The 12,838-nt window shown below is 46.5% G+C and overlaps 1 protein-coding gene across 1 annotated transcript in view; it reads right to left on the minus strand.

Annotated features, from left to right (window-relative positions):
* Positions 1–81: 81 nt before the first annotated feature.
* SIN3A (SIN3 transcription regulator family member A) overlaps positions 82–12,838 on the minus strand; it is a 55,268-nt gene continuing 42,511 nt past the window's right edge. The window contains exons 14-19 of the mRNA XM_034783825.1: positions 11,120–11,303; positions 9,994–10,567; positions 8,087–8,256; positions 2,127–2,300; positions 798–890; positions 82–203 (exon numbers count right to left, since the gene is read on the minus strand). Coding sequence (XP_034639716.1) covers positions 105–203; positions 798–890; positions 2,127–2,300; positions 8,087–8,256; positions 9,994–10,567; positions 11,120–11,303 — 1,294 coding nt within the window. The 3' untranslated portion in view covers positions 82–104. The remainder of the gene's footprint in view (positions 204–797; positions 891–2,126; positions 2,301–8,086; positions 8,257–9,993; positions 10,568–11,119; positions 11,304–12,838) is intronic.

Consider the following 12,838-nt stretch of genomic DNA (forward strand, 5'->3'; position numbering starts at 1 on the left):
AGAGACTGCAATAGCCAACACTGTGACGGAGTAAGATTTTCTCCCTCTGCTGACATGGGTACTCGTGGTCTGTGTGTCACTTTTCACAGCCACAGCTTGTTCACTCACCTTGGCAGGAAAACCGGCTTCTGGGCCAGGTGTTCCCGAAGTTCGGGAGAGGTAGAATCAGAGTTGACGTACCGCTCTACGTAGTCTGACCAACGCTGAAATTGGGCACAGAACACAAGGGGTTAACCAACATCTGCCAAATCAAACAATTCAAACCCAACTCTGAAGGGGTTTGGTTGGAAGTGGATGAAAGAAAAGTAATCTTTGGAGACTCCATATATTTCACACAGGTCCCACTCACTCTCCCCCCATGGATGGACATACCTATACCTATATCATAGAACTGGAAGGGACCCTGAAAGGTTATCAAGTCCAGCCCCCTGCCTTCACTAGCAGGACCAAGTACTGATTGTTGCCCCAGATCCTTAAGTGGCCCCCTCAAGGATTGAACTCACAACCCTGGGTTTAGCAGGCCAATGCTCAAACCACTGAGCTACTCCTCCCCCTATATGCACCTGCACTGTCTGGTTTTTGAAACTGTTAAAAAGAGATGGCAACAAAGCTTGTTCAACCCAATTCACTGAGTGCACTGTGTCACAGAATGAACGTGTCCTGTAGGACTAGAAGCAGGTCATAAACTATAGCATCTGAAACACTGATAGCTCTGCCATCTTCATCCAGTTATACCCCCATTTAAACTTTACCTGCTTAATAGCTGCAGCTGAACTCCAAGGACAATCGGCTCTTACCTCTGCCTCTACGGGGTCATCCGAGTTCTCCTCTTCGGTGTCCAGCAGCTCGATGGTTAATTGGACCTGGCCTCTGCTCTGAATGAACATCAGCTACAAAGCAGAATGCGGAAGGAGACTTAGTAACCAATTATTCAGAAAAATAAATCCAATAAACTTTATGCAACTCTCCAGCATAATACTGTGCCTTCCACTTTGCTGGGAACAATGGTAGGATACTAGCCCCAGTTACACAATCTGAACACAGAAGGAGTTTTGACAATGAGTGGAAAGTTCTAGATCACTAAGGAGCTAATCTAACAGAGGGTAAAAGGATAAAGAAATTATTCTACATATATGGGCAGAAGAGAATTCCTGGATAGAGAACCATGACATACTTAAAGAGAGGAGGAAGAAAAAAGCATGAATTGCTGCAGTGAACAGTTGGTATTTTATTAACGATCAGAAAAAATCTCTCTGTTACCCACAGAGTTTGCTTGAAATTGGGATGTTTATAAAGGCAAAGCAAGGAGCTGGACCCCTTTTAGCAGCATGCTGTTTTCTGATCAATTTGTGCAGTTTCAATTCTTTGCTTCCCTGCTTATTTTGAGACTCTCATCGGGAACACAGAGACGCCCTATAAATATCAAAGCCATTATCAATGAATTTCACTAGTTCAAGATGGGCCCGGCCACTTCTGATTTCACAGCGACGAGAAGTATGAATTTGATTTGAACTGAGAGTCAGGTTTATTTAACCCATAAGTGACAAATATTAGTGAGAGACCGTTACAGTCTACAATGGATGAGATGGAGAAAAAGGTGGAAAGCGTCAGTGACCCACCCCACAGGAGGGAGGGAGAGACAGAGATTAAAAGCCTAGTGACAGCAATCACTCAATACAGTATTACTCTGGCTTTGGGACACTGAGAAATACAGGGACAAATCCCAGCTTTCCTTCAGGATACGTATTTTTACATCTTCCTTGAAATATCCCATTTCCGAGGAACTCTTTATAGAAATATTCTTCTGTTTTTCCTGTTCGTTCTACAGTTCCTGTCTGGATGGATGCAAGCCCCGCCAAGGACTATATTAAGACCGACAGTCACAGAGCAGGTACTTGGCAGCTCCACCAGGCTAGAATGCACAATCAGGTCGCCCTCTCAAGCTCTAGGAGAGCTGCGGAGCACACAGGTGTCCAGAGGTCCTTGGGATATTTGGAGAGTTACGTAAAATGAAAAGCTGAGCCCATTCTCCTTTCTCAGCGAGCCTTCGTACTTCCCCTCCTCTCTCAGCAAGCTCCTCCAGGAGTCCTCCTCCAACCGTCACTGCAGGCAGATATGGTTTTTACCTTGAAACAGTTCTCGTCTGACATGGGCTGCTCGGCTTTGCGCTGGTACTTGGCCTCCACAAGGGCCCGAGATGACTGTGAGGACAGCAGGCCTCCGGTAGCTCCGTTGCTATTCTCCGACAGGTAAAGCTCTGTCACCTGTACGCAGATCTCATCGCTCACTATGTGCTGAAGCTGGGAGCAGGAAGGACACAGAGAAGAGGAGTTAGTGAAGTGGTTTTAAATGCCTCTGGACTTGGTGCACTGTATACTGCAGTAGCCCCCTCTCCCCAACCCAGGTCAGTCAGAGGGCTTTGCACTAGTGTGCACTATGGACAACCTGCCTTCTGCAGTCAGGCCGTAGACAAAACAGAACACTAAGAAAATCTCCAAAATAAACTTCTCCATGTGGCAACAAGCAGAGTTTGACATTAATCAAAACAAGCCAGGCTGAGCCTTCATCATTTCCCTGCACTTCTAGACTTACATGTTTGCATGCAAACACTTATGTCAAAAGCTATCATTGATGAGAGACTATTTTATCTCCCCTGCATACATATACGCTGTGGCAGAATTGGTCAGATTTCCAGTTCTTCTCCACTATGCACCACGCAAGTCTCAGAACCAGCTAAAGAATATGTCCATCAATGCAGATTAGAAATGAACATACCCTTCAAAATTCCTGCTTCAAACCTCTGTCTGGTCAAACCACAGCAAAAAAAATTGTAGCCATCTAAGTATTAAAACTAAAAAACAATTATTTAGGTTATGAACATAGTAGCCTCTTCTACTGTGAATTACTACTACACCCATTGGAAAACATTGTGTCCTTTAAAATAAATAATGATGCTGGCAAAGTACAGTTACACATACAAAGTAACTACGGATTAATAACCTTTAAGTGAGCATTATGAAGGAAATGCCTGACAGCTGGCAAAGATTTAGGCTATCGAGGTACGCAGGAAGGGCTTGTTAGGCAGTTCTCTTGCCATGGAATCGTTACACCAAATCCAAAGGTTGATTAGTTGGTTGTTTGTGGAGGGGAAATTAAAAATAATTAAATCAAATTCTAATTATTAATTATATTCCCAAATTTAAATAAAGAGCCGGTTGGCTGCCAATTTCCTATCAAAACTGAAACTTGACAGTAAAGACTGTTACTCACCTTTGTAACTGTTGTTCTTTGAGATATGTTCCTCATATCCATTCCAATTAGGTGTGCGTGCACTGCGTGCACAATCGTCGGAAGATTTTTACCCTAGCAACACTCTGTGGGTCGGCTGAGGCGCCCCCTTGAGTGGCGCCCTTATGGCCCTGGATATATGCCACTGCCAACCCAGCACCCCCTCAGTTCTTCTTGCCGGCTACTCCAACAGAGGGAAGGAGAGTGGGTTTGGAATGGATATGAGCAACACATCTCAAAGAACAACAGTTACAAAGGTGAGTAACTGTCTTTTCTTCTTCGAGTGCTTGCTCATATCGATTCCAATTAGGTGAATCCCAAGCCTTACCTAGGCGGTGGGGTCGGAGTGAGATGTCACGGAGTGAAGGACCGCTGAACCAAATGCAGCATCATCATCACTGCTGCACTATCGCATAGTGGGAAGCGAAGGTATGTACCAATGACCAAGTTGCTGCCCTACAGATCTCCTGCATGGGTACATGAGCCAGGAAGGCGGAGGACGAAGCTTGAGCCCGGGTGGAGTGGGCGGTAAGGTGCATAGTTGTGACACCAGCCAAGTCATAGCACGCACAGATGCATGATGTGATCCAGGACGAGATGGGCTGGGTGGAGACCAGAAGGCCTTTCATCCGGTCTGCCACTGCTATGAACAGCTGGGATGTCCTCCTAAAAGGTTTCGTTAGTTCGATGTAAAAGGCGAGGGCCCTACGAACGTCTAGCGAGTGCAATTGTTGTTCTTGTCGAGAAGCGTGCAGCTTCGGATAGCAGACTGGAAGGAAGATGTCCTGGTTGACATGGAAGACAGACATCACCGTAGGAAGGAAGGCGGGGTGTGGTCGCAGCTGTACCTTGTCCTTATGAAACACCGTATACGGTGGGTCCGACATGAGGGCTCGAAGCTCCGAAGTGATAGCGACGAGGAAAGCTGTTTTCCAGGAAAGGTACAGGAGCGAGCAAGTGTCCATCGGCTTGAACGGGGCACCCATGAGTCTGGATAGGACCAGGCTGAGATCCCACGTAGGGGCTGGCTGGATGCTGAATTTGCGGGTACAGACATTCCAATCCCTTGAGGAACCTGCTGACCATGGGGCTAGAGAAAACCGAGCACCCATTTTCGCCCAGGTGGAAGGCCAAAATCGCTGCTAGGTGTACTCTGATGGATGAAACTGCCAGGCCTTGCTGTTTCAGGGACTAGAGATAGTCTAAGATGGTAGGTACTGACATCTCCGGGGGGCAGGATTGCTCAGGGCACACCAGCAGGAGAAACGCTTCCACTTGGCCAAATACATCGATCTAGTAGAGGGCTTTCTGCTACCCAAAAGTACGTGCTGCACTAAGCGGGAACAATGTAGCTCAGATCGAGTTAGCCATGCAGCATCCACGCTGTGAGATGGAGGGATTGCAGGTCCAGATGACAGAGTCGGCCGTGTTCCTGAGTGATCAGGTCCGACCACAACAGAAGTGGAATTGGGGTGGTCACCGACAGATCGAGGAGAGTGGTGTACCAATGTTGCCTGGGCCACGCCGGGGCGATCAAGATTAAGCGGACCTTGTGTCTGCGCAACTTGAGAAGGACCTTGTGGACTAACGGGAATGGAGAAAAGGCGTAGAACAGATGGTCTTTCCACAGTATCAGGAAGGCATCCGATAGGGAGCCCAGGGAGTGCCCCTGCAGAGAGCAGAACACCTGGCACTTCCGATTCTCACAAGAGGTGAAAAGGTCTCTGTGGGGAAACCTCCACTTCCAGAAAACAGAATAGATAACGTCTGGGTTAATCCACCACTCGCGAGCCGGAAAGGATCTGCTGAGGCGATCTGCCAAGGTGTTCTGGACTCCTGGGAGAAACGATGCCACCAGGTCGATTGAGTGAGCTATGCAGAATTCCCACAGGCGAATGGCTTCCTGACAGAGGGGGGACGATCGTACTCCCCCTTGTTTGTTGATGTAAAACATGGCCATTGTGTTGTCTGTGAAAACTGCAACACAACGGCCCTGAAGATATTTGCAGAACACCTGACACGCCAGGCGCACTGCTCTCAGTGCCTGTACGTTGATGGGCAGGGATATCTCTTGTGTGGACCAAAGGCCCTGTGTGCGAAGGTCCGCAAGGTGAGCGCCCCAGCTCAGAGATGATGTGTCCGTGCTTAGGACCAGGGAGGGCTGTGGGACATGGAATGGCATCCCTTTGCATACTGAGCTTGGCTTCAGCCACCAGACCAGGGAGGTTAAGATTTCCATCGGTACTGTGAGCACTGTGTCTAAATTGTCCCGGCCTGGGCGGTACACGGATGAGAGCCAGCCTGAAGTGGCCGGAGGCGCAGTCTGGCATGTCTGGTCACGAAGGTGCAAGATGCCATGTGTCCCAGTAGACTGAGGCATGTGCGTGCTGTCAAGGTCAAGAAGTTTTGGAGGCTGTGGATAACGTTCACCATGGACTGGAAGCGGGCATGCGGTAGGCACGCACGGGTGAGATTTGAATCCAGGACTGCTCCAATGAAGTCTATTCTTTGGGTCGTCTGCCAAGTGGACTTTTCGACATTGAGTGTGGAAGGTAGGCCGAGTTCGACCGCGGTACATACCGGGGAGCTTACGTGCACCGGACTCAACGGCGCTTGTGGCGCCGGAATCGACGGTGCCAGCGTTGGAACCTTCGCGGGGCGGTCCGGCACGGGACACTGCTCCAAGGTGGGCACAGGAGGTGCCAGCAACCGTACAAGAGCAGCAGGTTGCTTGTGCTGTTTCTTAGGTCCCGGAGACAGCGAGCAGTGCCGTGCTGGTAGCGGTGCCAGAGACATCCGGTGCCGGGAGTCTTTGCCGGTGCCGGGTTGCGAAGCTGTTGTTTCCAGTGCCGGAAGCGCGCTTCAGACCAATGGCACTGGGTCTCGGCGCGAAGCCGAGGACATTGGGCTAAGTGCCGCTTCAAGCCAAAGTCCCGCTCTGTTTTAGTCCGAGGCTTGAATGTCTTACAAATGCGGCACTTATCTGATTGATGGGATTCCCCCAGGCACTTCAAACAGGAGTCGTGGGGGTCTCCCGTAAGCATCGGTTTAAGGCTGGCCGAGCACGGTTTGAAACCTGGAGACCTAGGCATGAGCCCAGGTACCAGGAGGGAGGGAAGGGGAGAAGCCCCTTACCCCCAATTACTATGTACACTAACAACAATTACTTCTATTAACTACAACTAGAAACTACTAACTACTCTAACAACAACAACTATCTACAAGTATAAACGAGCTAAGAGCTAGGGAAGTGGAGATCAGCTAAGCCATGCTCCACAGTTCCAATGAGCACCACAGGCGGTAAGAAGGAACTGAGGGGGCGCTGGGTCGACAGGGGCATATATCCTCCACCATAAGGGCGCCACTCCAGGGGCGCCTCAGCCGACCCACTGAGTGTTGCTAGGGTAAAAATCTTCCAACGACTGTGCACGCGGTGCACGCACACTTAATTGGAATAGATACTCTAATTTATGCTTAACAATTCTCCATAGAAATGGGATCATCAAGGTAGCCAGCATGTGAGAGTTGACACTTGGGCTTACAGAGTTCAAGTGACAACTAGCAGCTGAAATCAACAAATATAACAGCTTCAAGAGCTCGCCAGCGTGTGTGAAATCCAGAAGGAAGTTGTTATTCAAAAGAAATACAGAACCTTTTCCAAGAGTCCTTACAGTTTTGGTCCTTGTGTTTACAAATGCTTCAGGTTTTCTAAGAGCAAGTGAACACTTCAAATGTGGTCCCATCTGATACTAGGCACCTCTTGGATAGCGGAGGACAGTCTGCACTTGGTAAGGCAACTCCCATCTTTTCATGTGCTGTATATTTATACCTGCTTACTGTATTTTCCATTCCATGCATCTGATGAAGTGCGTTTTAGCCCACAAAAGCTTATGCCCAAATAAATGTGTTAGTCTCTAAGATGCCACAAGGACTCCTAGTTTTTTTTTTTTTTTTTTTAACTGATACAACACGGCTACCCCTCTGAAACCTGCCTTAAGAATGAGGCTTGAACATACCTGAGGAGTGTATTAGAGTCACACACTAGGTGGACCACTTATTACAACACAGTGCTAATGGCACTATCTTTCTGAATGAGGAGCTTTACTATAATCCCCCTGATTATTGGATCACTTGATGAGTTAATTCCCTCTGAAACACCTGGCATTGGCCACTGTCGGAAGACAGGATACTGAGATAGATGGACCTTTGGTCTCACCCAGTATAGCCATTCTTATGATTTCAGGCACATGCTACATTCTGAAAAAAATCCTCTGGGCTCATGTTATTCCTGCCCTCAAGACAGATAGAATTTTATTTAAAATACACGTCTATCTGAATATTCAATCTTTTTGCTTTTTATAGAAGGTTTACAAATCTTCAAAAACGGGCATTTTAAATATTGTTAAGCACACTTAATGTAGCAATTTCTTTGTTAAAGCAACATTACTTGGGGAAATGTTGTTATGTCAGGTACACGTACCTTTAAAGAAGCTGAAGAGGGAAGACAAAGCACCACAGGTCGCTGGGTAACCTAAATATCTGTACACACCTTGTTGAGCCTCATCACTTAAATACACTAACACTTATCCTCTCCCATCTCCAGAAATATGTTAGAGACACAGGAGGAAACCCCTGCTGTTCTCTCCTCCACTCTGAAATACATCACACAAATACATTCAACATTCCCAAGCTTCCTTTAAACCGTGGGGAGTGCTCTTTTGTGGGAAAGCATCAGCTACTTCCCCTTTATCACTTGGACACCACCCTTCCCTTCCCCTGGCAGTATGCTGCAAGTCACCTGTCTAACAATGCTCTGGATCAGCTTGTCCATGGTAAAGGCGATGTAGGCATGAATGGTGAACATCTCACGCAGGGAGTCCTCATACTGGGACGAATCCATGTTGCCATCTAGCAGGTTCCGCACCATATCCAGGAAAGCTGGGTAGTAATCCTCCACATCAATATCCACTAGAGGAAGAGAAGGTGCAACATGAACTACGTTGTAACACCCCTCAAAGGCAGTTCCTACAGGCCCACTATGAGTTCTGGGAGCAAAAGGGCCACATGTTGAAGGTCTCAGACAAATTGATGAATTACCAGAATGGTCAATAAAATGAGGGACAACATTGTAAGACTTTAAATGAGAGCTTTTCAAATTAATACCAGGTCTGTAACCCGTCAGAGGCCTCACGGAGGAAGGCAGAGGTGGTAAAATCCTCAGAACTAAAGAGAACTAAAGAGGTTCTTGCTACCAAAACAACATTATGCACACCATTAAAGCAGAGACCTCACCAAAAAGATATGAACGCAGATATGTCCTAAGGCTCTTATGAAATATACCCATTGCACATTATTATTAACTTGTATTTCACTACACCCAGAGGTCCCAAACTATATCTAGGACCCCTCTGTGCTTGGCACCATTCAGACACACAACCAACTAGTCCCCGCCTTGAAGAATGTAAAACAGAGACCAAGGGGGTTGGGGGAAGCAACTTGTCCGAGGTCACACAGTAACTAAGTAGCAGAACTCGGACCAGAACCCAGGTCTCCTGTTTCTCCAGCACCTTATCCAGCAAGCTACACAGACGGTTACGGCCTTTCCAAGCTGAATGTGCCAATGTAGCTTCTAAAAGGTTTTGTGGGCTGTAGCAGAAACACAGTAAAAAGGGGAGGAAAATGAAAAAAGCCATTCAGGGTACACCCAGTTTTGAACTAACACTCATCACTGTAGTGTAGGCATCAAGGGAAGATGAAAATAAAGTTTTTAAAAATACTGGTTAAGGAACAATGACAATTTAAAGGGAATTTGAAAAGTTCTCTGTGTTTTCTGTTTGTTTTTAATTGTTATAGGTTCAAACACCTCTGCATCTCTCAAGGTCAACAAAGATAGTCCACATTTCCTCCTTTGCTTCAATCCAAATTAGCTACTTTACTCTGGTTTTAGCTAGCAGGAAACAGGCAGCCATGGGCAGTTTAGTATTTTAGCATTATCACCATCAAGGAAACCATCCCTTGGAGAATTCTAAATACATATATTTCCTGAGACTACTCAGATTACACTAACATTGTAACAGAAAATGGAAGATCAAGGAGGCTCTTTACTGGTCTACATAGGACTGCCTGGACTTACTTGGGTTTGCCCTGCCCTGCCTTCTTTAGTCAGTAAATCATTTGAACACCAGTTTAAAAGGACACAAACTTTTTAATACCAGAGCCAAAACTGACTGCTTTGTCAATTGCCAAGGGCTGACTCCTCCATTGAGATATTTTATAACAAGCTTGAGACCAGAGAAGATTTTTATCCAACTTGTAAATTCATGAGGTAGAAAAATAGCGCAATCCAATATTAAGAAATTCAGCTGGCAAGGAGTGTTAAAGCAATACAAAATACCACGCCTCTCCCCCACAGCCCCATGAAGTAGGATGTTCCAAGTCCCAGGGTCAGGTCTAGAGATCTCCTCCTGGATAACATGCTGTGCTACATTCGGTGCCCACCAGCATCCTTATATTTCACATTTTGGAAACTACCAAAATGCAGGTACCGGATTTTACAGAGACAAGACCTAAAGGCAGGTGAGAGGGAGGAACACAGATTCCTCAAGACACCAGGAAACAGATCAAGTACCAGATCCACACACTGCAAATTAAAGCACCTGTCACAATTGCCCTCCCCTACTCAGACCCATGTAAGAGAACACTCACTGGGCTCTTTCAGTCGCAGCTGAATTGCTGGGCTGTCACTCTTGTCTCGTTTTATGCCAAGCACTTCCCGCTCCCATTCCCTTTCTCGGTTCTCCTCTTCGATTTGCCGCTCGGCCTGGGTGCAAATCCTCAGCAGCCGCAAGCATAGGATCTGGTGAAGCCGCATGAAGATGTACCAGTTGTTGTTGACATAGAAGAGGTTGTACACTTCGTCCACCCCCCGTAGCTTCTGGGCCGCTGTGTTGCTGAACAGCAGCTTGGCTTTAGGGGGGCTGCCCCCAACTCCATTGTGCTTTTTCGCAGCCCCGGTGGTTTCATCCACATCCATTTCCTCCTCTTCTTCCTCTTCCACGTCTGAGAGCTCGCCCCGCTGAGCAAACAGCAGGTCCGGAATGAAGTGGTACATGATCTGCTTGATTTTGTACTTGTCCTCTTTCTGAATTCCTGTCTGCCGTTTCACATGGTGGATGATAAGAGAAGCAGCATCCTCCAGGATTTGCTTGTCCTCATAGGCTAGTGACAAGTGTGGGCCTATGGGTACTCCAGCATTATCTTCTGATGCCTGCTCTTGCCTCTGAGGGAGGAAGACCAAATACACAGAGCATGGGTGAGTCTCACATATGCAACTTACCACATCTTTAAGACCCTTGTACAAAGCACTGGCAGTGAACTAGATTTCCTCTTTCATTACAACCCCAAACCCTATGGGGGAAGGGCCAGACTTCACATTATCCATCACAACAACCCAAATTCTGGTGTCAAGGGCTTATGCATATTACATACATGCATGTACACACTCCACATCTCCTTGTCATAACTCTTCGCTTCCCGAACCTGTGGCTCTTACCACAGCAGGATCTCTGTTGCCAAAAGGTAAGTCATCAGTTCCCTCAAGTGCTAACTCAGTCACTCTGCAGCAGCAGCCACCACTAACTACCATGACCAGGCAAGCAGCCTGCATTCTCTCCTTCCCCCTGAAACTGGTGACCATGAATGGCCTAGAGGGATACAAATGCTACACTATTAATATAGCCCGGCAAACAAGGAGGGATGGCGGTGGAGAGGAGGTGACAACACATGCTCAGAGCCAGAAGCTGATAAAATGACACTATCAGTGACACCTTACCTCATCATAGATGCTCTCAATCTCATTGAGGAGGCTCTTTGACCTCAGGACCTTGGTGTCATTCTGTTTGAAGTTGATGCCCTGGTGATCCAGGGATTTCAGGTAATATTTCTCATTCTGCTCCCTCCAGACCTTGTTGAATCCTCTCTGGGCTTCTCGCCACTCTTCCTCTTTCATTTTTAATCTTAGCAGCAACAAAAAACAAAACAGGAGCTAAGAGATGCTAAGATACCACATTGATGGGTGTAGGATAAAAACCTAGACCAGACAAGCTGGAGGCAGTAAGGCTTCTACTCACTGAAACAGCAGAAAGTTTCAGAAGGACTTCAAATGAGGTACAACGTGCATAGCAAAATTCTCCAGAAATGGCCATGAATCTTTAGATTGGTTTTGTGGCTATGTTATTTTACAGAAGGTTAAATAGGCCACAAATGCATGGCTATACCCCACTAACCAGGGTGATGATGAGGGCATTCAACAGAACATAAACCAAAAACTTTTTTTTTTCCTGTATACCTCCTACAGAGTACCAGGACTGGGTCTGGGTTCACTGTCAATATTCCTGAATTCTGCTTTGTGAGAAGTTACAAACAACAGAAATCTCAGCTGTTATAACCAGCTGCCCCAAGGGGTCCCTGGTATCTGTGACATCCCATCATTTATTTAATACATGGATTTAACCACTTGCCAGACATTTCAGAGCTCTCAAACTTCTCTGATACTTTTTATGGTCATGTATCTAGATATTCTTTTCACCCCATGCAACACAGGCATACACAAAACTCTGAACCTCTCAGCCAGCTTATACCTAGACTAGAAGAAAGAAGTCGATTCTGTCACTTCACAGAGAGTGCACTGTAACCAATTTGATCATGTTTAAGGGAAAAACATACACAAGTTGGGAAATCAGACATCCCTCCACCTCTCACATCCTGACATAACGGAAAAGCCAGCTCTCTCTTCACTGAGGATTAAAGAATCACAATTTACAACTAGGCAGCCTAGATACTTTTGATGAGACATGGGAACTTTGCAGAGATATAATTGCTAAACATTCCAGGAGTCTAGAAGCACACAGAGCCCAGAAGTACCTCTTACTTGGCAGTCCCTTCTCAAACATGTATCCCTCTTCTAATCTAGTTTTTATACCATGTCCATACTCTGGTGTCTAAGATCACCTCCTCATGGTCTTACCCCTCTCCTTTCATCTCTCGTTTCTTTACATCTAGTTCTCAAATAATGCCCTGCCTCAGTAGAGAACCTGCTGGAGACTGCAGAGGTCCTCAACATGATGCAACATAAAAGCAAGTCCTTCCAGACAGGAGTTCTCTTTCTGCATTTGTATAACGGGGCCCCAATTCTGACGGGGACATTAGCGAGCCACCATAATAAAGATCTGACAATCCGCAACTACAATGCTAAAGGGAATTACTTTCATTTCTAATTATCCTTTGTTCTACATTGTTAGAGATGTATCTGGAAAGTGGAAATATATGATGACACGGTTCCATCAAAATGCTGTTGTAGCCTCTTGCTGTGTAAATCCAGAACCAGCCAGGAGGACAGAGAAGCTATAAAGAACACAAAGGTTAGTTTCCATTCATTTATGGACTATCCCCTTCAGCCAGTTTAGTAGGGGCACATTCTTTGAATACTGTAGTTCAATTTCCACCTTCTCTTTACAGCTCATCTGTCCAGCTCACTGACCATGCTCAACAA

The sequence above is a fragment of the Trachemys scripta genome, chromosome 10 (assembly GCF_013100865.1).
Source record: "Trachemys scripta elegans isolate TJP31775 chromosome 10, CAS_Tse_1.0, whole genome shotgun sequence".
Lineage (NCBI taxonomy): Eukaryota > Metazoa > Chordata > Testudines > Emydidae > Trachemys > Trachemys scripta.